Source organism: Heterodontus francisci, chromosome 9 (assembly GCF_036365525.1).
Source record: "Heterodontus francisci isolate sHetFra1 chromosome 9, sHetFra1.hap1, whole genome shotgun sequence".
Lineage (NCBI taxonomy): Eukaryota > Metazoa > Chordata > Chondrichthyes > Heterodontiformes > Heterodontidae > Heterodontus > Heterodontus francisci.
The window spans coordinates 48,368,511-48,392,182 of NC_090379.1; the positions used below are offsets into that span (position 1 = coordinate 48,368,511).

The following is a 23,672-nucleotide window of genomic DNA, read 5'->3' on the forward strand; positions in this document are numbered from 1 at the left end:
AAAATATTATTTAAATGGAGAGAGTTTCCTCGTACATGAGACATAAGTAGTTAGCATGCAGGTACAGCAATTAATTTATTTTTTTATTCACTCATGGGATGTGGGCAACGCTGGCCAGGTCAGCATTTATTGCCCATCCCTAATTGCCCTTGAGAAGGTGGTGGTGAGCTGCCTTCTTGAACCGCTGCAGTCCATTTGGGGTAGGTATACCCACAGTGCTGTTAGAAAGGGAATTCCAGGATTTTGACCCAGCGACAGTGAAGGAACAGCGATAAAGCTCCAAGTCAGGATAGTGTGTGACTTGGAGGGGAACTTGCTGGTGGTGGTGTTCCCATGTATTTGCTGCCCTTGTCCTTCTAGTTGGTAGAGGTCGCGGGTTTGGAAGGTGCTATCTAAGCAGCCTTGGTGCATTGCTGCAGTGCATCTTGTAGATGGTACACACTGCTGCCACTGTGTGTCGTTGGTGGAGGGAGTGAATGTTTGTACATGGGGTGCCATCAAGCAGACTGCTTTGTCCTTAATGGTGTTGAGCCTCTTGAGTGTTTTTAATTTAGAGATACAGCACTGAAACAGGCCCTTCGGCCCACCGGGTCTGTGCCGACCATCAACCACCCATTTATACTAATCTTACACTAACTCCATATTCCTACCACATCCCCACCTGTCCCTATATTTCCCTACCTATACTAGGTTGTTGGAGCTGAACCCATCCAGGCAAGTGGAGAGTATTCCATCACACTCCTGACTTGTGCCTTGTAGATGGTGGACAGGCTTTAGGGAGTCAGGAGGTGAGTTACTCGCCTCAGTATTCCTAGCCTCTGATCTGCTCTTGTAGCCACGGTATTTATATGGCTACTCCAGTTCAGTTTCTGGTCAATGGTAGCCCCTAGGATGTTGATAGTGGGGGATTCAGCAATGGTAATGCCGTTGAATGTCAAGGGGAGATGGTTAGACTTTCTCTTGTTGGAGATGGTCATTGCCTGGCACTTGTGTGGCGCGAATGTTACTTGCCACTTATCAGCCCAAGCCTGGATATTGTCCAAGTCTTGCTGCATTTCTACACGGACTGCTTCAGTATCTGAGGAATCGCGAATGGTGCTGAACATTGTGCAATCATCAGCGAACATCCCCACTTCTGACCTTATGATTGAAGGAAGGTCATTGATGAAGCAGCTGAAGATGGTTGGGCCCAGGACACTACCCTGAGGAACACCTGCAGTGATGTCCTGGAGCTCAGATGATTGACCTCCAACAACCACAACCATCTTCCTTTGCGCTAGGTATGCCTCCAGCCAGCAGAGGGTTTTCCCCCTGATTCCCATTGACCTCAGTTTTGCCAGGGCTCCTTGATGCCATACTCGGTCAAATGCTGCCTTGATGTCAAGGGCAGTCACTCTCACCTCACCTCTTGAGTTCAGCTCTTTTGTCCATGTTTGAACCAAGGCTGTAATGAGGTCAGGAGCTGAGTGGCCCTGGCAGAACCCAAACTGAACATCACTGAGCAGGTTATTGCTAAGCAAGTGCCGCTTGATGGCACTGTTGATGACACCTTCCATCACTTTACTGATGATTGAGAGTAGGCTGATGGGGCGGTAATTGGCCGGGTTGGACTTGTCCTGCTTTTTGTGTGCAGGACATACCCGGGCAATTTTCCACATTGCAGGGTAGATGCCAGTGTTGTAGCTGTACTGGAACAGCTTGGCTAGGGGCGCGGCAAGTTTTGGAGCACAGGTCTTCAGTACTACTGCCGGAATATTGTCAGGGCCCATAGCTTTTGCAGTATCCAGTGCCTTCAGTCGTTTCTTGATATCATGTGGAGTGAATCGAATTGGCTGAAGTCTGGTATCTGTGATGCTGGGGACTTCAGGAGGAGGCCAAGATGGATCATCAACTCGGCACTTCTGGCTGAAGATTGTTGCAAATGCTTCAGCCTTATCAAAATGAGGTGTCAACCTGGTGAAGCTACAACACAAACTGCGTAAGCAGCATGCGATAGACAGAGCTAAGCGATCCCATAACCAATGGATCAGATCAAAGCTCTGCAGTCCTGCCACATCCAGCCGTGAGTGGTGGTGGATAATTAAACAAAAATGAATTAGAAAGGCGAAGTGAAGATTGATCTTTATTGCAAGAGGAATGGAGTATAAAAGTAGGGTAGTTTTTTTTATAACTGTACAGGGTGTTGGTGAGACCACATCTAGCGTACTGGGTACAGTTTTGGTCTCCTTATTTCAGGAGGGATATGCTTGCATTGGAGGCTGTTCAGAGAAAGTTCATTAGGTTGATTCTTGTGATGAAGGTGTTAGCTGATGAGGAAAGAAGTTTGAGCAGGTTTGACCTATCCTCATTGGAGTTTAGAAGAATGAGAGGTGATCTTATTGAAACTGATAAGATTCTGAGGGGGCTTGACAGGGTGGATGATGAGAGGTTGTTTCCCCGGCTGAGGAATCTGGAACTAGAGGGCATAGTTTCAGAATAAGGGGTTGCCCATTTAAGATGGAGATAAGGAGGAATTTCTTCTCTCAGAGCATCATGAATCTTTGAAATTCTCTACCTCAGAGAACAGTGGAGGTTGGGTCATTGAATATATTCAAGGCTGAGATAGACAGATTCTTGAACCATAGGGGAGTCAAGGATTATGGAGAATGTGCAGGAAAGTGGAGTTGAGGCAAAAGGTCAGATCAGCCATGATCTTATTGAATGGTGGAATAGGCTCAAGGGGCCTACTCCTACTCCTATTATGTTTCTTATGTTTACTGTGCATAAATGGCCACCTCATCTGCCTGCACAAGTGATTGCACTTAAAAGTAATTTACTATATGTTAAGTATGTTGAGATATTTCTGAGACATGATAAACTGCAATTTAAATACAGGTCTTTCATTCAATTACCACCTATAATTTTGTTTAATTGTTAAATAAGGGGCTATGGTATTACTGAATTATGAACACAAAGCAAGAAACTTGTAAATCCTCCATCTCACATGGATGAGCTCCTGCAATTCCACGTTAGCTCTCTCATAAAGGCCAGGGTGGGCTTGACGAGGGGAAGGACTTGTCTGTTTATTACTGTTAAAAACAGAAAAATCATTCAACAGTTTTTCATTTTGATCTGTTCTAATTCTTTCTGTTATACCAATGTGCATTGATATCAATCATTTATTGACCCAGCTTTATTGTAATTAATACAGTAATTGCTCCAAAAACCTTTTCATGACCTTTGTTTCTTTAGCACCACAAAAAGTTGCACAAATATCCTGCATTGGCATTCTGAGATATTCATCCATGTTATTGTTGCCTTTGAATGCATATTGTTTTTACTATCTCCCAGCATAAAGAGGAAAAAGCAAAAACATCTGCACATACAACTTTTGTGATTTTTTGGGGGGAAAACTTTTAATTTTTGACCCAGACTTTTTTCTTTATTTTCCAACTTTCTTTTAAAATACCCTCCTCCTGAATGCAGTCACTTCTATTGAGGTGAAACTTCAAAGGAATCATCAACCTCTGGTATCTTAGCTGTGGCCATTCTTGAGATGTAAGCCTGGGCTGTGATTATCCCCAGGCTATTTGACTGTGTAGAATATCACAGCTAAGCATGGTCCTTTCCTCACGTGATGACACTTACATTTTACAGCATGGTTTAATCAACAATGTACAATACATTCTTCAAATAATATCAGTCTTAATAGCTAACCAGGTCCAACCAATGCAGAGCAGTATTCAACAAAGCCAATAGAATGTTGCGCTCCAGAGCCAAAACAGTAGAATATAAGTCAGTGCAATCTGTGATCAGACTGTATCTTGAACATACATTTGGTCTGGTCATCACACCATAGGCTTGATATTTTAGAATGAAGGCCCACTCAAGGACTCAAATACATAATATAAGCTGACACTTCAGTGCAGCATTGTCAGACCTGGTGTTTTTTTTAGATCAGGTATTAAAATGAAGCCCTGTCTGCCTTCTTAAGTGGATGTAAACGATCCTATGGTACTATTTGAAGAGCAAGAATTCTTTTGGTGTCCTTGCCAATCAGAATCATAGAAGGTTTAAGGCACAGAAAGAAGCCACTTGGCCCATCGTATCTGTGCCGGCCAGAAAACGAGCCACCCAGCCTAATCCTACCATCCAGCATTTGGTCCGTAGCCCTGCAGGTTACGGCACTTGAGATGCATATCCAGACATCTTTTAAATTAGTTGAGGGTTTCTGCCACTTCTACCCTTTCAGGCAGTGAGTTCTAGACCTCCACCACCCTCTGGGTAAAAAATATTTTCCTCATCTCCCCTCTAATCTTTCTACCAATCACTTTAAATCTATGCTTCCCAGTCACTGACCTCTCTGCTAAGATTAAAGGCCCCTCACAATTTTGTACATTTCAATCAAATCTCCCCTCAGCCTTCTCTGTTCCAGGGAGAATAACCCTATCCTATCCAATCTTTCCTCATAGCTTCATTTTTCCAGTCCTGGCAACTTCCTCGTAAATCTCCTCTGTACCCTCTCTGGTGCAGTTATAGCCTTTCTGTAATGAGATGACCAGAACTGCACACAGTACAGTGGTCTAACCAATGAGTAATACAGTTCCAGCATAACCTCCCTGCTCTTATATTATTTACCTCAGCTAATAAAGGAAAAGGATTTTGTATACCTTCTTAACCACCTTATCAACCTGTCCTGTAACCCTCAGGGATCTGTGGACATTCATTCCAAGGTCCCTCATTCCTCGACACCTCTCAGTATTCTCCCATTAATCCTGTAGTCCTTTACCATGTTTGACCTCCCCAAATGCATCACCTCACCCTTCTCCAGGTTGAATTCCATTTGCCACTTTTCTGCCCACCTGACCAGTCCATCTTCCTGCAGCTATCCTCCTCGCTATCAACCACAGTCAATCTTTGTGTTGTCTGGAACTCCTTGATCATTCCCCCTACATTTACGTCCAATTTGTTAATATATACCACAAAAAGCAGGGGACCAGAGCTGAGCTCTGCAGAACACCAGTGGAAACAGCCCTCCAGTCGCTAAAACAGCTGTCAACAATTACCCTTTGTTTCCTGCCACTGAGCCAATTTTGTATCCACCTTGCTACATTTCACTGGATTCCATGGGCTTTTATTTTTTAACCAGTCTGCCATGTGGCACCTTGTCAAAAGTCTTGCTAAAATCCACGTAGACCACATCAACTGCACTACCCTCATCTATCTTCCTTATTACTTCTTCAAAAAATTCAATCAAGTTAGTCAGACAAGATCTTCCATTAACAAATCCATGCTGACTATTCTTGATTAATCTCTGCCCTTCTAAGTGACAGTTTATCCTCTCAGAATTGATTTCAATAATTTGCCCACTGCTGAGGTTAGACTGACTGGCCTGTAATTATTCGGTCTATCCCTCGCTCCCTTTTACTTATCTCTCAACCAGGGTCATTGATCTCATATAATAAAAGCAAAATACTGCGGATGCTGGAAATCTGAAACAAAAACAAGAAATGCTGGATTCACTCAGCAGGTCTGGCAGCATCTGTGGAAAGAGAAGCAGAGTTAACGTTTCGGATCAGTGACCCTTCTTCGGAACTGACAAATATTAGAAAAGTCACAGATTATAAACAAGTGAGGTGGGGGTTGGGCAAGAGATAACAAAGGAGAAGGTGCAGATTGGACCAGGCCACATAGCTGACCAAAAGGTCACGGAGCAAAGGCAAACAATATGTTAATGGTGTGTTGAAAGACAAAGCATTAGTACAGATTAGGTGTGAATATACTGAATATTGAACATCAGCAAGTGCAAACCTGAAGAAAAACAACCTGAAAAAAACAGTGGGTGAGCAAACTGAACAAACTAAGATGAAATGAAATAAATACAAAAAAAGATTGTAAAAAATGTAAAAAGGAATGCCAAAAAAAAAAGGAAGAAAAAATAACTAAAAATGACTAAAAATGAAAGTAAAGTGGGGGGCTGTCATGCTCTGAAATTATTGAACTCAATGTTCAGACCGGCAGGCTGTAGTGTGCCTAATCGGTAGATGAGATGCTGTTCCTCGAGCTTGCGTTGATGTTCACTGGAACACTGCAGCAATCCCAGGACAGAGATGTGAGCATGAGAGCAGGGGGGAGTGTTGAAATGGCAAGCAACTGGAAGCTCAGGGTCCTGCTTGCGGACTGAGCGGAGATGTTCCGCAAAGCGGTCACCCAGTCTGCGCTTGGTCTCCCCAATGTAGAGGAGACCACACTGTGAGCAGCGAATACAGTATACTACATTGAAAGAAGTACAAGTAAATCGCTGCTTCACCTGAAAGGAGTGTTTGGGGCCTGGGATAGTGAGGAGAGAGGAGGTAAAGGGACAGGTATTACACCTCCTGCGATTGCAAGGGAAGGTGCCCTGGGATGGGGACGAGGTGGTGGGGGTAATGGAGGAGTGGACCAGGGTGTCGCGGAGGGAACGATCCCTTCGGAATGCTGACAGGGGAAGGGAGGGGAAGATGCGACTGGTAGTGGCATCACGCTGGAGGTGGCGAAAATGGCGGAGGATGATCCTTTGGATATGGAGGCTGGTGGGATGAAAAGTGAGGACAAGGGGAACCCTGTCACGGTTCTGGGAGGGAGGGGAAGGGGTGAGGGTAGAGGTGCGGGGAATGGGTCGGACACGGTTGAGGGCCCTGTCAACCACAGTGGGGGGAAATCCTCGGTTGAGGAAAAAGGAGGTCATATCAGAAGCACCGTCATGGAAGGTAGCATCATCAGAGCAGATGCGTCGGAGACGGATCTGCTCTGATGATGCTACCTTCCATGACGGTGCTTCTGATATGACCTCCTTTTTCCTCAACCGAGGATTTCCCCCCACTGTGGTTGACAGGGCCCTCAACCGTGTCCGACCCATTCCCCGCACCTCTACCCTCACCCCTTCCCCTCCCTCCCAGAACCGTGACAGGGTTCCCCTTGTCCTCACTTTTCATCCCACCAGCCTCCATATCCAAAGGATCATCCTCCGCCATTTTCGCCACCTCCAGCGTGATGCCACTACCAGTCGCATCTTCCCCTCCCTTCCCCTGTCAGCATTCCGAAGGGATCGTTCCCTCTGCGACACCCTGGTCCACTCCTCCATTACCCCCACCACCTCGTCCCCATCCCAGGGCACCTTCCCTTGCAATCGCAGGAGGTGTAATACCTGTCCCTTTACCTCCTCTCTCCTCACTATCCCAGGCCCCAAACACTCCTTTCAGGTGAAGCAGCGATTTACTTGTACTTCTTTCAATGTAGTATACTGTATTCGCTGCTCACAGTGTGGTCTCCTCTACATTGGGGAGACCAAGCGCAGACTGGGTGACCGCTTTGCGGAACATCTCCGCTCAGTCCGCAAGCAGGACCCTGAGCTTCCGGTTGCTTGCCATTTCAACACTCCCCCCTGCTCTCATGCTCACATCTCTGTCCTGGGATTGCTGCAGTGTTCCAGTGAACATCAACGCAAGCTCGAGGAACAGCATCTCATCTACCGATTAGGCACACTACAGCCTGCCGGTCTGAACATTGAGTTCAATAATTTCAGAGCATGACAGCCCCCCACTTTACTTTCATTTTTAGTCATTTTTAGTTATTTTTTCTTCCTTTTTTTTTTGGCATTCCTTTTTACATTTTTTACAATCTTTTTTTGTATTTATTTCATTTCATCTTAGTTTGTTCAGTTTGCTCACCCACTGTTTTTTTCAGGTTGTTTTTCTTCAGGTTTGCACTTGCTGATGTTCAATATTCAGTATATTCACACCTAATCTGTACTAATGCTTTGTCTTTCAACACACCATTAACATATTGTTTGCCTTTGCTCCGTGACCTTTTGGTCAGCTATGTGGCCTGGTCCAATCTGCACCTTCTCCTTTGTTATCTCTTGCCCAACCCCCACCTCACTTGTTTATAATCTGTGACTTTTCTAATATTTGTCAGTTCCGAAGAAGGGTCACTGATCCGAAACGTTAACTCTGCTTCTCTTTCCACAGATGCTGCCAGACCTGCTGAGTGAATCCAGCATTTCTTGTTTTTGTGTCATTGATCTCATTGTTGGTTGTGGGCCTTGCTGTGTACAAGGTGGCTGTTGTTTCCCTACATAACAGCAGAGACTACATTTCAAAACGACTTCGTCAGCTGTAAAATATTTTGGGATGTTCTTGAGGTTGTGAAAAGCGCTATGTAAGTGCAGTTTCTGTTTTTACTATTGTTTCAATGTCTTCCTTCCGCATCTACTAAATATATTTCGTCGTCATACAGAATCTCAAAATGACAAAGCAGAAATTAATTTGGTCTATATATATTTAATATTGCTTATATAACCGTACTAGAAACTCGTTCATGCTGAAGCCAATTCTTCTGAAAATGTGAACTGACCCATTTCACCTACTATTAATAAGACAATAGCCCTCAATTTCGCAACCTCTCGCACACATGATGCAATCACCGTTAAGGCACTCAGACCTGAGACTGCTGAGCCAATTGAAACGGGACTCCGCTATCGCGAGACCAACTCCTCCTTCACGTGCTTTCCCCATCAACCTAACTTGAGAACCTACGTAATGACGTCATTTTGAATGACAGACCGCTCGACCACGCAGAACAAAAGCCCCGACGACAGTTTTCCAATGAGAAAGCTGGTCGCTGCGCAACGGCCAATCGCAGCGATGATCTGTGTCCCATCAAGTTACGCTGAGCTGTAACTAACTGGCGTCGGTACAGAAAGATTTTTTTTTGTTTGTGGGGTAAACGTCGTGGAGGTGAGCGCGGGGATGGGAGTGGAGCGGGAGAGAGAGCTTGTTAAGCAGTTTACTGGGGCAAAATGACATGAATTAAGGGGCAATTAGGATTCACGTTGACTTTGTAATTTTTTTCTCGCCCACAGATTCCCGTAAACGAGGGCGTCTCGCTCCACGGAAGGGCTTTTTATTTCTTGCGCACAGAAGGTGTTCGGCGTCTCGGCACCGTGACGTGCCGTCCAGTAGTTCACCATATCCAAGAGCGATTAGGCTTGTGTTTATGTCTTTGTTTTGTGAAAACGGTAAGGTTATATTCGGTGTGTAAAAACAAAAGGGGCGGCAGTTTAACCGGGCGATTCGTATCTGAAACGTGTTGGAAGAGTCGGAAGCGAGACTCTCAAAATGGCGTCCTGCGGCCCGGCCCGGCTGGAGCAAAGCAGCGGCGGCTCCCTATCTCACCGTGTGACGCACTCTGCGCCACTCGGGCCCACGGCTCCTAGTTTATTTTGGGAGACTGTGGTGGGGTCCTCCCGAGTGTCGTAATGTAACTAACTCTCTCTGGGTGAGTGTCTGTTAACCGACGGCCACTGTAAGCGTTTGATTATAGAGAGCGGAATATTTTCGTTCCCCTGCAATGTGCGGAATGCGCATGGCGGCGTTGGATGGTGACTCACGGGTTGCGGAGGCTTGTGTTGCTGCACCAGGCAATGACTCAGCGCTCGGCCGCCGCCGCCTCCCTTTTTTCCATTTTTTTTTTTTTCTTTTCCCCCCCCCCCTTCACGAAAATGCCACCTGGCCAGCTATTAATCTATTGAATGCTGGCTCCTGCCGTCGGCTCAAGTACTTTGACTGCGGTTAACTGTAATGGACTTTTATTTATGGCAATTTGGAATGCGATCCTGAATTGAACAAACACTTTCTTGTGTTTTTTCCACTGTTAATGAAATCTTCACTTTTTTTTTTATTTCAGTTCTAGTAAATGCTAACTGAATAGTAGGTTTTTATAACTTTTATAGTCCTAAAATTCTAGGTGAGTGGAGGAAAATTGCAGTTGTCTTCCCCCATGTAAGGCTGCACCTGAAGAACTGTGCCAAGTTTTAACACACTGTTTAAGGAAGGATATACTTGAAGGCTCACTAGATTGAGATGCGGTTGATCAGTTCAGACAAATGAGCAATTTCTTCACTCCATAATTGTGAATCTGTAGAACTGTCTACCACAGAGGGTTCTGAATGTTCTATCATTGAGTCTGAGATTTTTAGTCTCAGGGAATCGAGGGATATGGGGAGTGGGTGGGAATGTGGAGTTGAGGCAGATCAGCCATGGTCGTGTTGAATGTAGAGCAGGCTCCAGGGGCTGTATGGTCCTATAATACTGTTACTATTTCGTATGCTGATCAAGGATGTCAGATCCATTTTGGGTCTTTTAAAGTCATAATTTTGTTGCTTTCTCACTAATTTAAGGCAATGAAATAGTTTGGTCTCTGCAGAGTAATTGCTGAACACCTTTATTGCTTTTTTATGTACATATTCAAACCCTGGCTAATGCATAAATTGCTGCTATAACTGTCTGCCTTCACTAGCTAGAAATAGTTCATTAAAATCCCACGTTCTAATGTCTGAATGCCTAATCTCTCTTACAGAGCTGTTGCGCAGCCGTTGGTACCTGTGTCGGGGAAACCTAACCAACAAACGGGGAACTTGCAGCCTAAGTGGCGCAAACTTTTTCATGTCAGAGACCGAGTACACTTGCAATTGTTTATGTCATCCATTCTTCTTCAGACAGAAGATACCAAAAAATTCCATTCAAAGATCTTTTCACTTTACTCATAAATCTAATAGTAAACCAGAATGGCTGTCAACGTCAACCGCAGTGTGTCTGACCAGTTCTATCGGTACAAAATGCCCCGTCTGATTGCTAAGGTAAGATTGATTGGAAGTGCTTGAATTGGTTTTAGTTTGGAACTTCTTGGTCACAAACTAAAATGTAATTTTCCTCAGGTCGAGGGCAAAGGGAATGGAATAAAGACAGTAATAGTCAACATGGTTGATGTTGCCAAGGCGCTTAATCGGCCTCCAACGTGTAAGTACCATTTAGGGTTTAAGCATCTGTTCTATAATGCTAACTGTTTAAACTTTGTTGCAAAGTATGCTATAAATGTGCATCTCTAATCTCAGGTTTTCAATTTGTTTTGTCTGCACAGAACTGTATTAAATATGGATATGCAAAATATTTAAGGTTATTCAGATCTTGACTAATCTAATGCTGGCTGTTGTGGCTTTTTTAAACTGATCACCTAGTTCATGTTTAATTTCATGACAAATTGATGTCAAACCAGAATAGTGCAGTGGATTGTGCACTGCTATCCCCTTCCTTCCACTCAATGGATAATCGATTGGTTTGTGCCACCTATTGGTCAATTTCAGCAATTAATCCAAAAAAATTCCACTGGTTGACTGCAATATGCTATAGACCTAAACAGTCATGTGATGGGAAAACTGCCACAAAGCTATTGGTGGAATTTGCACCTTTTTTCAGAATTTCCCATTCATCTGTTTTTGGGTCAATATTGTATTTTTAAAAATTGCCAAGAGCTGGAACCATATTCTTGCTCTTAACACCAGTGCTAAAATCACTGCTTTCATTAGATCTGGGAATTTCATTATCACAGTTGTGATGCATATGCTGCATCATATTTGGCTAATCATTGTGTAGTTTTTTTTTTTAGCCCAGAGGTGTTCCTCAGCTGTGTATGTGCCATGGCGTGCTATTGTCCATAAAGCTTTTTAAGCTCTTTTTCCATTAAATTTCTATCTTGCATTGCTGCTTTGATTTTTGCTTAAGAATTTTTGTCAATTGTGCAAGCATTAAAACATAGTATTCAAAATAGCAGGCCCACAAGCCAAACAGAATCTAGGTTTTCATGACTGAATTGCTGCGGCTTGGGGTCATCTTGTCCAGTTGCTTCAATTTGGATTGTCTTCATTCCAGCTTGTTTCATGTAGGTTGTGTTTTAAACTGTCATTTAAACGCTGCATTTTAAATGACAAAACAGGTTGCCCTCCTCTGGTACCTTCCACAAATAGTGACTTTTGTAAGCCAAGGTTTTATTTCCTGGTCTTGGAGTTAGGAATCTATGGCCAAGTTAAATCTTCCATAATGTCTATTTGTATGCATTTTGTTTGTGCATTGTGCGTTCTAGTGACTGAGTCAACCTGTAGTGACCTGAGTCAGTTGTATCAGTTTTGCCGTGGCTGAGCTTGAGGCCACTTGGGATGTGCTAGGGGTTGAAAACTTTTAAATCATTTTGTTCACTGAAGTTTTTTTTAAAATTTTCATTTAAAACCTTTTAGATCCTACCAAGTTTTTTGGTTGTGAGCTGGGAGCTCAGACCCAGTTTGATTCAAAGAATGACCGTTATATTGTGAATGGATCTCATGAGGCAAATAAGCTGCAAGACATGCTGGATGGATTCATTAGGAAATTTGTCCTTTGTAATGAGTGTGAGAATCCTGAAACTGATCTGGTGAGTATAAAATAAGAGCACTGATCTTTTTCTTGCCCTTCACCAGGAGGAGCCTTGCAGAGTGTGACATTTAAAAGCCATGAATGGTCGACATCTCAATGTTTCATGCATTTTTTGAAGTGTTATGCCACGCAGTGAGTCAGTTTGTAGATTTAAAATTTGTGAATTTAACTGATGTGGCCTTCGTGAGTTGTTGGTCTAACTTGTTCTCTTAATTATTGCATTGGCTTGTATATAAGCTGTAAATCTCGTTTAAGCCCTGATTTCTTGATAACTTGCTGCATTGCTAAATTTGTATTTGGCCTGGCATGTGGTTTGGATAGATACCTGGAATGTCAGTCTTTCTTGAACAAAGAATTGCATCAAAATTATAACATGGCTATTAACTTTTTTTTTAGCATGTCAATCCAAAGAAACAAACAATCGGTATTTCCTGTAAAGCCTGTGGATACAGAGGCATGCTTGACACACGTCACAAGCTCTGCACATTCATTCTTAAAAATCCACCTGGTAAGTATGTTTGGACTTCGTGCAAAATCTGATGCAGTTTTTGAGTTAAAATATTTAATGTAAGATTTCTACCTTGCAGAAAATGGGGACAGTGGTTCAGCTAAGAAAGAAAAAGAAAAGAGAAACAAGAAGGGCAAAGATAAGGAAAATGGATCAGTGTCTAATTCAGAATCATCCACCCACAATGAGTTTGATGCTCCAGATGCAGTGGTAATTGAATTTTTATTCAAAGAATCATAAACTGTTACAGCAAGGAGGGCATTCAACCTATTAAGCCTTTGCTAGTCCCTTTCCTTGTAGCCCTGTTTTTATAAAAAAATAAATAAACAAATCCCTTTTTGGTGGGCTTATCTAATTCCCCTTTGAAAGCTACAATTGTATCTGCCTCTACCATATTCTCAGGCAGTGCATTCCAAATTGTAATCACCTTTTTTGGTTCTTTGGTCAGTTACTTTTAAATTGATGTCTGTTTCTCAAACCTGCCAATGGAAACAGTTTTTCCTCTACTCTTTATACTCTGTAACTATCACCTCTCCGATCTCCCCTCAAATTTCTCTAAGGAGAGCAGCCCAGTCTTTTTTTTTTTTCTGCACCCTTTCTAAAGCAGTCACATCCTGAATTGAATACAATACTCCATTTGAGGCCACCCGATAGTTTCTTCATACCTTCCTTGCTTTTGTACTCCGTCTCTTTTATAAAGCCCAGGATCTTGTATGCCTTTTTAACCACTTTCTCAACTTGCCCTGCCACTTTCAATTATTTGTGCACATATACTACTAGGGCACCGTTCATGTACCCCCTCTAGCACTGTACTTTTTATTTTACATTGTCTTTCCCTGTTCTTCCTACCAAAATAATTATTTCACATTTCTCTACATTAAATTTCATCTGCCACATGTTTGCCTGTTCCAGTCTATCACTATACTCTGTTCATAATACTTCCAAGTTTTGTTATAACATCTTGTAAGATGGATGCTGTTTAGACCAATGCATTTCAAAAGTAAATTAAACCATTTGATAGTCACACAGAATTTCTGGGATAGGAATTTGTTAACCATGTTGTCTCCCAGGATGGTGACGATGATGACGAAGATTGGTGTGAAGAAACCACAGAGGAAGCCCAGCGGCGTCGAATGGGTGAAATTAGTGAGCATGCCAAAAACTTGACTCTTAGTGATGATTTGGGGAAAACTTTGGAGGAAAGAGTGAACTTATTCTACAACTTTGTGAAGGTATTAGTCCTGCATGTGTTTTGTGTCTGAATTTATTTGGGGATTCTATTTTCTTACAACTCACCAAGCTCCTTCACCTTCCAAATCCATGACACCACTTACCTAGAAGGACAATGTATGGGAGCACCATCTGCAAATTCCCCTCCAGGTCATGCATCATGACTTGCTCCTTCACTGTCACTGGGTCAAAATTCTGCAATTCCACCTTAACAGCACTGGTGGTATACCTACACCACATGGACTGCAGCAGTTCAAGAAGGTGGCTCACCATCTTATACAGTTATGGATGGACAATAAATACTGGATTTGCCAGTGATGCCCATATCCCATTAATGAATTAAAATATGAATTTAGTCATTTGGCTTTCAGCATCCATTTTACATCTAGTAATGTGGCTAGTACTGCAAGGTTAATGTCGGTGACCCAGGTTTTGTAGTCCATGGTGATATGCTTCTAAAAGCTGTCCACTAAGATCTAGCGATCTGTGGCATGGACTTCACCTTTACAATAACTTGACTTGGCTCTAGGTTCAGTCGCCAGGCATTCAGCAAATGTCATCAAGCAGGAAAGCCAAGCAGCCATTCCTATTGAGGAATTCTCTCAGCAAACCAGAAAGTAAAATGCACTAATTGTCCTTCAAAATTGGGTTATGGTCAAAGCTGAAATATCAAACTAAAATAAAACTGGAATTTTTACCATAAGGAAAAATTTGGCATTATTTTCCAGGTTGAGGTTTAACAGCAGTAGTTATAACTTGGTATGCTATTAAACCCAGTTGCCCCTCTTAACGAGTTGTTACTTTTTCAAAGGGTCTTAACAGTGGTCTTACAGCATAAGAGGAAGCTCTCATTCATGCTTTCTAATTGATTTCCATCTAAAGCTTCAATAGTGCATCTTATGGGGGAAAAAGTAGAATTGCTGATGTCAATCTCTGGGTTTCCACATATACTGGCATATGTGCGCAGAGTCCAGAAGTTGCTGCCATGACTACTGCAAAAGCCAGGCCAGTAGGATAACAGCAGTCAGAGGGAAATGTTTTTTTTTCAGGGGTGTAACACAGATCTGGCTATTCTGAGTGTGCTGCTTGTCCAGTTTCCCCAATTGATTGGGGGGGCAGAGTGGGTGAAGAGAAAAGAGGAGGAGGAATCAATGTAATGTTGAATTTGCTACTTTTCTCCTGCCCAACCATGGTAATCTTGCCATTTGCTGCATTGGCTATACCTTGAAATTTGTGGTTTCTTTAGGTTTTTTGACTTAACTGCTTTATTTCTACTTGAGTGAAAGTCTTTTCACACCTGGAAAACAGATGTTTTAACCATTCTCATTGCTGTGGCCAACTTTGTCCAGTAGATAGCTAACTGTCACTTCTGACTCCACAGAAAAAGAAGGAAGAGGGCATTATTGATTCTGCTGATAAAGACCTTCGATCAGAAGCTGAAAGGCTGGATGTAATAGCAATGGGCCCCCTCATATTGAGTGAGCTGCTTTTTGATGAGAACATAAGGGAACAGATCAAGAAATACAAACGACATTTTCTGCGTGTAAGTGCTTTTCCTTCTCAAACTGAACTTGTGTTGCTTGATGATTTCGTTTGATAAACTCTGCTTTCTCAATTTTAGTTCTGCCATGGCAATAAAAAGGCTCAGAAGTATTTACTTGGTGGCTTTGAGTGTCTGGTGAAAATACATCGGGATCAACTGCTGCCCAGAGTTCCCCATGTCCTGAAGGATCTGTATGATGCTGATCTCTTGGAAGAAGAGGTCATCCTTGCCTGGGCTGAAAAAGTAAGTTGTGTAAACATTGTAGATTTTAACTTGTATCTGAAACTAAACCATTGTGGGAAAGAGAACCACCTATGAATTCTTTGGATGGAGAGCATCCTGTCCAATTTGGTTTGGGGGGGGGGGGGGGGGGGCGGGGTTGGGATGTAATTTGAGTTTTCTTTCTGTATTGGGCAACTGTTCTGCATTATATTACACAATTCCTACCCAACTCTTGCAGAATTTTTTTTCTTAATCTGGTCCCAAATTTGTATCTTTCCCAGGTTTTTGCATTACACTCAACTGGGAAAGGTGGCACAACATTCTGTGCAGAAGAGCCATTTGTGTCTTTTTTGACTAGTGCAATCTTAAAATATGAATTTGTGCTCTTCCTAAAATTGTGCATTATTTAACAGGCTCTGTCTTAACAGTGGTAAACTACTTGCTATTCAAGAATTGCATTCCTGTGTATTCAAATTAGCTACTCGTGATTTTCTGTAAGTTTCACTATTAATGTTCTGTGCAAATCAGATGACAGTTTAAATCATACACAGGTGTCTAAGAAGTATGTCCCAAAGGAACTTGCCAAAGAGATACATGCAAAGGCAGATCCATTTGTTAAGTGGCTAAAAGAAGCTGAAGAGGAATCAGAAGAGGAAGAGGAGGAGGAGGAGGAGGATGATGCAGAGAAGGACTTGGAGGTAATTTAGAGGTCAAATGTGACTTGACCATTGACAGCAAACTTGTGTAGATTTTTAAACACACTTAATTGAGAAGTTGGAGCACAATTGGCAAAATTTCTAATTCCATACATCCATCAGTAGCATGGATATCTGCCTAACTTGCAACCACTTTTGCAAGGTGGCTTCTGCAACATTGCCTTAAATGTAAAATGGCCTAGGTTTCTAATTGCTTCTGTACATCATGGATGTATTAACATACTAGTCATTTTGTTTGATTTACAGGTGGTTTATGACAGCTCTGCAAGAGAACTGAAAGTGGAAACTGTGAAACCCATTAAGACAAAAGAGGAAGAAGATATAGATATTGATGCTATTTGATGTATTGCTTCACTGAAAAAATTTCACCTATTGGATTTCTTGCAGTGGAAGAGTCACAGTAATGAAGAAATATTTCCTGTATTTAAACTGCAACTGCTGAAATCTATCTCTGCTGTTCAAATTCTACCATGATATTACTCTATTACACTTCATCTACCAGTTAGGAACTCCTAAGACAGCATGTCCTAAGTCTAAATGGTAGAACAGTCCTACTAATCTAACAGTTTGTCTTTTGGCACTTTTTCTGATCTTGAGCAACATTTCTGCATTTACTGCACATTTATACAGGGATGTAAATTACAAATTAAAGGGGATTGCATTCTGTATTCTAGCACCTGGGTTTTTATTCAGTGCAAAAACTGTAACTTGATAATTTGGTAATTTCAGAAGCTTTCACTCCCCTATGTACAGTAGAACTAGCTCATTGGGTGTGGCTGCATTTTGTTGCCTCACTATCTAGCCATATGCAAGATATTGGACTACTTGATTTAGAGGGCACTGTCAAGTGAGCCATTGTCCAATGATTGGGGTTATTGGGTAGCAAAGTCAGTTAATTTTCAATTTAAAAAAATTTTGTGCAATATGATGGCCTTTTAGATGGGTGAGTTTTTAACATGGGTGTTGTCAACTTGTGTGCCACTTTGTCCACATGCCACGAAGGCCTGTTTTCACACCAATTGTCTGTATTGTAACTAGCCACAAATTCCAATTCAGCCAGCAAGTCATTAAAACATGAATCAAGCAGCTTGTGTAAGATCAGCAATAGAAATTAATTCACTGGTTTTATGGGTGCAATAGCTAGTACTGATGGGCATAGTGGGGCAGTGAAAGGTTCAACCTTTAGCTGGGATTGCTTGTCTGCAGTGGCATGAAGTGAGGTTTTGCATTTTCCTTCTATTTTTGATTTCTAAATGTATGCATAGTTTAAATGGATTTTCTGATTCTGTGGTCCTTCATTTCCTTCACCTTCCACTTGCTTTGTTCTTGAACTCTATTAAAGTTTGGCATGGTAGGTGTTACATTTTTGCATTAAAGTTGATGCAAGAAAATGTTAAATGTTAATCTCTGCTTAGTTGGGACTAAAATTACTTGATTTGGGACCTGGCATTGATGTAATAATGCTGTTGGTAGTTGTAGGGAACAAAATGGAATGGGGAAAGTGATGTCTTGATCCAGGGCTGACTTCAAATGCTACTTCAGTCTGTATCTTCCTCTCCAGATGGAAGATGAAAAGACTGAGCACTCTAGTTGACTGCAGTACTTTGGCCGGTGAAAAACATAGGGGGATAATAGCAAATTCGGCAGTTGTTTTTGCATAATCTACTGCCAAAGGAGTCAACTAGTCGCCACCCTTGGTGCCACAACTTATCTTTTCAGTCACTGCTGTATGAGGGAACTTTCTGGAAAGAAGATTCTTGACTAATCTTGTCATGCACAGCTACAAAACTGAAATGTATTAAAGCTCCTTAATTATGCAGTTAAGTCTATCCTCTGTCTGGGTGAAGGATATCACCAAGCTGTCTAGAATGCTTAATGGGTTTATTTGAGCTCTTCTCTATATTGGATGCAGGACAGCCAGTGAGCTATTGGTGCATAAGCAGAGTCCAAATAATGGATTACTGTTAAGAGATGGGGCTGGAATTTCAGTGCAAGCCATACTTCTCCCAGCTATAGCCTTTTACATTACTAATTTTGAAAAGGCAAAATGGCAAATACCCCATCTGAAAGCAGCAGCTCTCATTGACTTCCAGGCTCTTTTATCTTCAGTTAAGAACCTGTGTACCATTAATGACCTTTAATTAGATTTCTCCTTTTTTTTGTTTATCCTGCTGGAATGCTCATGAAAAGTCCAAACATTTTCTCTAAATTGGAATTGTCAGCTACAAGACGTTTTTTGAATATTTGATCTTTAAAGAACATTAAAGTCAACATCTACACCAAAATAGTCACTATAGCCTTGGACAAACCAGTTAACCCATCTGACAGAATTAATCTTGCTTTTCAGTTGTTATGGGATTGTAGTAAGTACTATGTTACTTTGTAGTGAAACATGACAACCAAGGTACAATGGCTTTAAATTCATGTATGCATCTTTTACATCTCCTGGCCTCCATCTGTCGGGCTGCTTTTGACTCTCATATCCTAAGAGTCTAATGACCATGTAGAGCATTTGAGTGTAGAACCAGGCAAAATGTAATCACTGGTTTAGACTTCTGCATTTTTCATGCAGAAGAATAGTGCATGCAACTAAAATTAGCTATCGTTTCACCATGGGGCACCTATACTTCTGCTTGTATACAAGCAATTGCTATAAAAGCGAGGCTATATTTTTTCACAACACCTAGGCAGTAGGCATCTCCCTCCTCTGCCCTCACTGACACTTATTAGTGGTTGTGCCTCAGGTATGGGTGATAAGTTTTATTGAGCTTGGTCTTTGTGTTTTCTTCCCACGTGACCTGTTGGTGTATGATGCATTATGACCTCAATGCCATTTGAACAGTTGAGGTACATAACCAGTTAAGCATCTATAATGTATCAGTGATTTTTAAAGACTGGCATGTATAGTTGTAAACAAGTAGGAAATCATCTTGGTGTTGGAAACAAGATCATTTCCTGCTTGCAGTCATATTAAAATGCATAACCACATTGGGAGGCAAGTATTAAAATGCTATATGTAACATGGTTTTAATCAGTACTGGTAGCAAGATGATTATCATTGCAGCAGTTAACTAGCACCAGTGGCCTCAATCTGACTTCAGTAATATATTTTACAACAAATGTGCCTAGGAATGTGGGCAAAAAATCCTTCGGTGAAGGGGAAAACCCTGTTTTGAGATGGAGCACAGCATAGTTGAAAGTTACCATTCTGATGGAATATCTGCTACTGCATCTTGTAATTATTTGCCTTTGTATCTACATTTAAAACTTGAGCCTAAAATACAATAGGTAAGATCATTTTGAATAGTGATTTGGGTGTGGTCAGTCATCTTTGCTGTTGTAGCTATGTAGTCAGTTATACACAGTATAAAAAGATGTTTGAACAGAACTGTCCCATTTACAGTTGCATAGAAACAGGAGTACACATTGGACTGTGGCTGAGCTGTATCTACTCCATTTTGTCCACCTTTTCTTCATATACCATTATACCCTTGCATAACAAATCCTTAGAACATCCCACAGCCACAAGGTGCGGGGCAGGGGGTCCAATTTCCACAACTCTGAATAGCTTCTTGAATTCACTCATAACTTTTCTCTTTTTTTTTACTATTGTCTCCTTTTTCTGGATTTTCTCCCAACAGAGGAAAATAGCTTCTGTATCTACCCTGTTGAACTTTATCGCTTTTTAAAAATGCATCTATTAGCTTACCAGCCCCTTCTGTTTTCTGTTCACAACCTATCCTCAATTGAACAATTTTTTTTTTTAATGTCATTCTAAATCTGCATTGTCCCCTTCAAGGCTAATACTGAGGTGTGGTTCCTAGAATACTGTAGATAAAGCTGTTTTTGTATTTTTTTTTTTTGGTGTACCAGCTTTGACTTTTTTTGCATACATGGTACCCAAATCCCCTTGGTCCACTGCAGCTCAACATCAGTTTGAATCTTTCTCTGACCTCACAGTTTGCCTTATTTGATCTCCTCCATCTGCCACAGTAACACCCCCTCACTTCTGCCAATTTCCTGCATCTACACTTAGTACAGCTTCAAATAGTGTCATTTACACACTTAAATGTACAACTGTTTTGCATTTGACTTGTGTGAAAAGCTCCATCCAGCCAGAGTGTTTTACATCTTACAACAATCTGTTGTATGTCCATTTGTGTCCTTTCAATTGAGCATGTGTAAAATTTGATGCGTTCCAAACAGTCAATATTAACTTCCCATCTGTCAGTGACTTAAATTGAGCTATCCATTTGATCTATGGTATCTGACATTTTTAGCTTTCCCTTGTATAACTGATTTTTGTTCAATGTGAAATGAGATACAAAATACTCAAACTTGACTTTCTTGTCCATTTAGTCTCATGTATCTCCTGTGCACCTACATTCCACTATACCTTAATTTAAAAATTTTAATGTTGATACATGCAGGTGGTTTCTTTTATTCTGGACTTCCTTTCATTACATTGTTGCTTTTTATAGCTGCTGGGTTTCACTTTTGTGCCAATCTTTCAGTCTGATTATCTTGCCTTGTTTGTTAAACATTGATGTTTAAGCACAGTGAAAACACTGTTTTCGGAGTTTGTACAGGTTTTTGATTTGTAACAAAAACTCAGTTGAATTCTTTCCACGCTGTAGTTCTATCCATGAAGGCTTAGCCTAGTTTACCATGATTTATTTCTCCTGCCTTTACAGCTTGCCGTGCTTAAATTTAAGCCTTGGTTTGTGAATCTCCATTGCCATTATCGTTCACAATGTTCTCTTTACTGTCAGATTGTTAACTGATTTGAGTTTGTTACTCATTAAATCAATTATGGCTGTGTTCCTTGCTGGTTTTAAACATTTGTTCCAGAAAATATTTTGGAAATTTGTTGCAAAACAGCTTAACTAAGAAAGGCTGCTTGGTTCTATGGTCTTTTTATACTCCTAATTTCCACTACCCAGTCACACGTTGAAATCCTTTTTTACAACTCAACTCTGGGTTGTTCTACTTGGAGCAAGGGAGAATTAATAAGAGGTGAAGGATTGATATGCTTAGCTAGATGAGGAAAAGCTTCCCCATTAATTAATGGTACAAGAAGTAATGTTCACAGATTGAAGGTTTTGTGCAAGAGATGTAGGGGGGAAATATAAAAACTTTGCAGTAGTTAATGACTTGGAATTCTGCTCAAAAGGAAATAGGATGGCTTTTGGAAGGCAATAAATGTGCAGGCTTATGCAGATTGAGTGGGACTGACTGGATTGGTGTTTCTAACTAGTGTTCTATTTCTCATGGTATGAGAGAAGGGCATTGGAAATGTAGGTCAGAAGAGATTGGACAATGGGTGATTAAATAGGTGATAGGAAGAAATCAGTTTGGTGGGGCAGGAGTAAGTTGAAACTAGGTCGTCTAGAAGTAGGGTGATGGGGGACTGAAGTTGGAGGCTGTGGAGGTGAGATCAATGACCATGAGCTGAATTTTAATTGAGCACTGGAGACTAGAATTTTGGGGGGGTGGGCACAAAAAAAAATGGAATGGGAGACATTGTGACATCCCATCCCAATTTTATCCGAGGGTGGTAATCTGACCATGGTAAGGTGGGCAGGCAATTAAGGTATTTGAGGCTAACTGATGTCTTTTTCTGTTTTCAATGTTTAATGGTATTCATATGCCAGGGCTTCAGACCCTTACCTGGTTGAGAGAGAGGAGGTGGGAGGTCAATATTGGCTACAAGGAGATGTCATTAGGAAAGGCAATATCAACTAACAGGCACATGGAAGAAGGGAGGGTATTGGGAATTAACTTTGGGGGGGAAGAGAGGGGAGAGGTGATATTACTGTGCTGGAGCCCTACTGAGGCCAAGGGGCAAGTGCAAACTTGGGTGACAAGTGGTGGAAAAGAGGGGTTGACCGTGCAGTCAGGGCAAAGCCACCTCGCAAAAGCCTCATTTATCCAGGTTGCAGGGACTCCAGTAAGAAAGTCCAGCAGAGTGGGAGGGAGGTAGCAGCAACCTGTGAGCCACCAGACGGGAGAAGGGCACAGGGGGAAACCAGCAGCTTCCGCAGTGATGAATCTGTTGCCCTTGAAAGCCAGTTGAGACACAACTACCTACAGATTAGAGGGGCTGTGCTAACCAGGCTGCTATCTCCAGGGAGGATGAGCTGAGTTCCAAGGGACCTGGTGGAAATTCAATGCCAGTGCTGCTGCAGGTCACCCTGGCACTGAACTGCTATGCCTCTGGATTATGCCACAGATCCACTGGGTCATGGGGCCATTGCTAAATCCCACACACCAGTCCATCAAAGAGGTCACCAATGCCCTTTTCAGGAGTGCTGCCAACTGTATTTCAGCACACATCCCAACAGTCAAGCTGAGATGTCCATCGGTTTCGGGGCCAGCACTAGATTCCCTGAGGTACAAGGTGTCAGCGACTGCACGCCTGTGGCCCTCAAAGTTCCTGCAGACCAGCCAGCGGCCTTCATAATAGGAAGGGCTTTCACTTGCTCAATGTACAACTTGGATCACTGTAAAATGGATCCTACAGGTCTGTGCATCCTTCCTGGGAGGTTGCCAAGAATCTTACATTTTAAAGGCAGTCCCAGGTGGCTGAGCTTTTCTAGCCCACCACCTGCCTTCAGGGATGGATCCTTTGGAGACGAGGGCTACCCACTGAGGACATAACTACTGCCACCTCTGAGGAATCCACGCACAGATGAGGACAGGTAAAACACCTGCCATGGGACAAGGAAAGTGACCACCGAGCAGGCCATTAGTCTACTTAATACGAAATTCAGGTGCCTAGATTGGTCTGCTGGATCCTTTCAGTATGCCCTGGCGTATCATCTGTGCGTTGCAGAGGTGGGAGGCGTTGAACAATGAGGATAGCGAGGAGCGCAATGATGACAATGCAGAGGAGGGCTAGTCAAGCATTGCCAGATGAAGGACTTTAGGAATAACAGGAAAGACGCTGAGATACATGCGAAGGAGGCTCACGACGCCCTTATAAATTCACGTTTTTATGATCTTTACCATTTGTAAGAACCAATAAAGCCCTACCTTTATGCAGCCCTGTTGTCGCCTTCCTTTCTTTAGCAATCTATTGCCAAGGTGCACAGTGCACACAGTTGGCAAGGCTGAAGACTTGACCCCTCACACCATGATGCTTTGCCTTGAGCCTCTTGATATTGAACGGGTTAAAAGGAGGCCTCAAA

At 42.1% G+C, this 23,672-nt stretch overlaps 1 protein-coding gene across 1 annotated transcript; it reads left to right on the forward strand.

Moving 5' to 3' along the window:
* Positions 1-8,659: 8,659 nt before the first annotated feature.
* On the forward strand, positions 8,660-22,065 carry eif5 (eukaryotic translation initiation factor 5). Its single transcript, XM_068038974.1, has 12 exons — positions 8,660-8,756; positions 8,882-9,037; positions 10,378-10,657; positions 10,736-10,817; positions 12,089-12,261; positions 12,660-12,771; positions 12,851-12,981; positions 13,842-14,003; positions 15,383-15,544; positions 15,623-15,787; positions 16,318-16,464; positions 16,729-22,065. Exons 3-12 carry the CDS (start codon positions 10,586-10,588, stop codon positions 16,822-16,824), a joined length of 1,302 nt encoding a protein of 433 aa, XP_067895075.1. The 5' UTR covers positions 8,660-8,756; positions 8,882-9,037; positions 10,378-10,585; the 3' UTR covers positions 16,825-22,065.
* Positions 22,066-23,672: the final 1,607 nt, after the last annotated feature.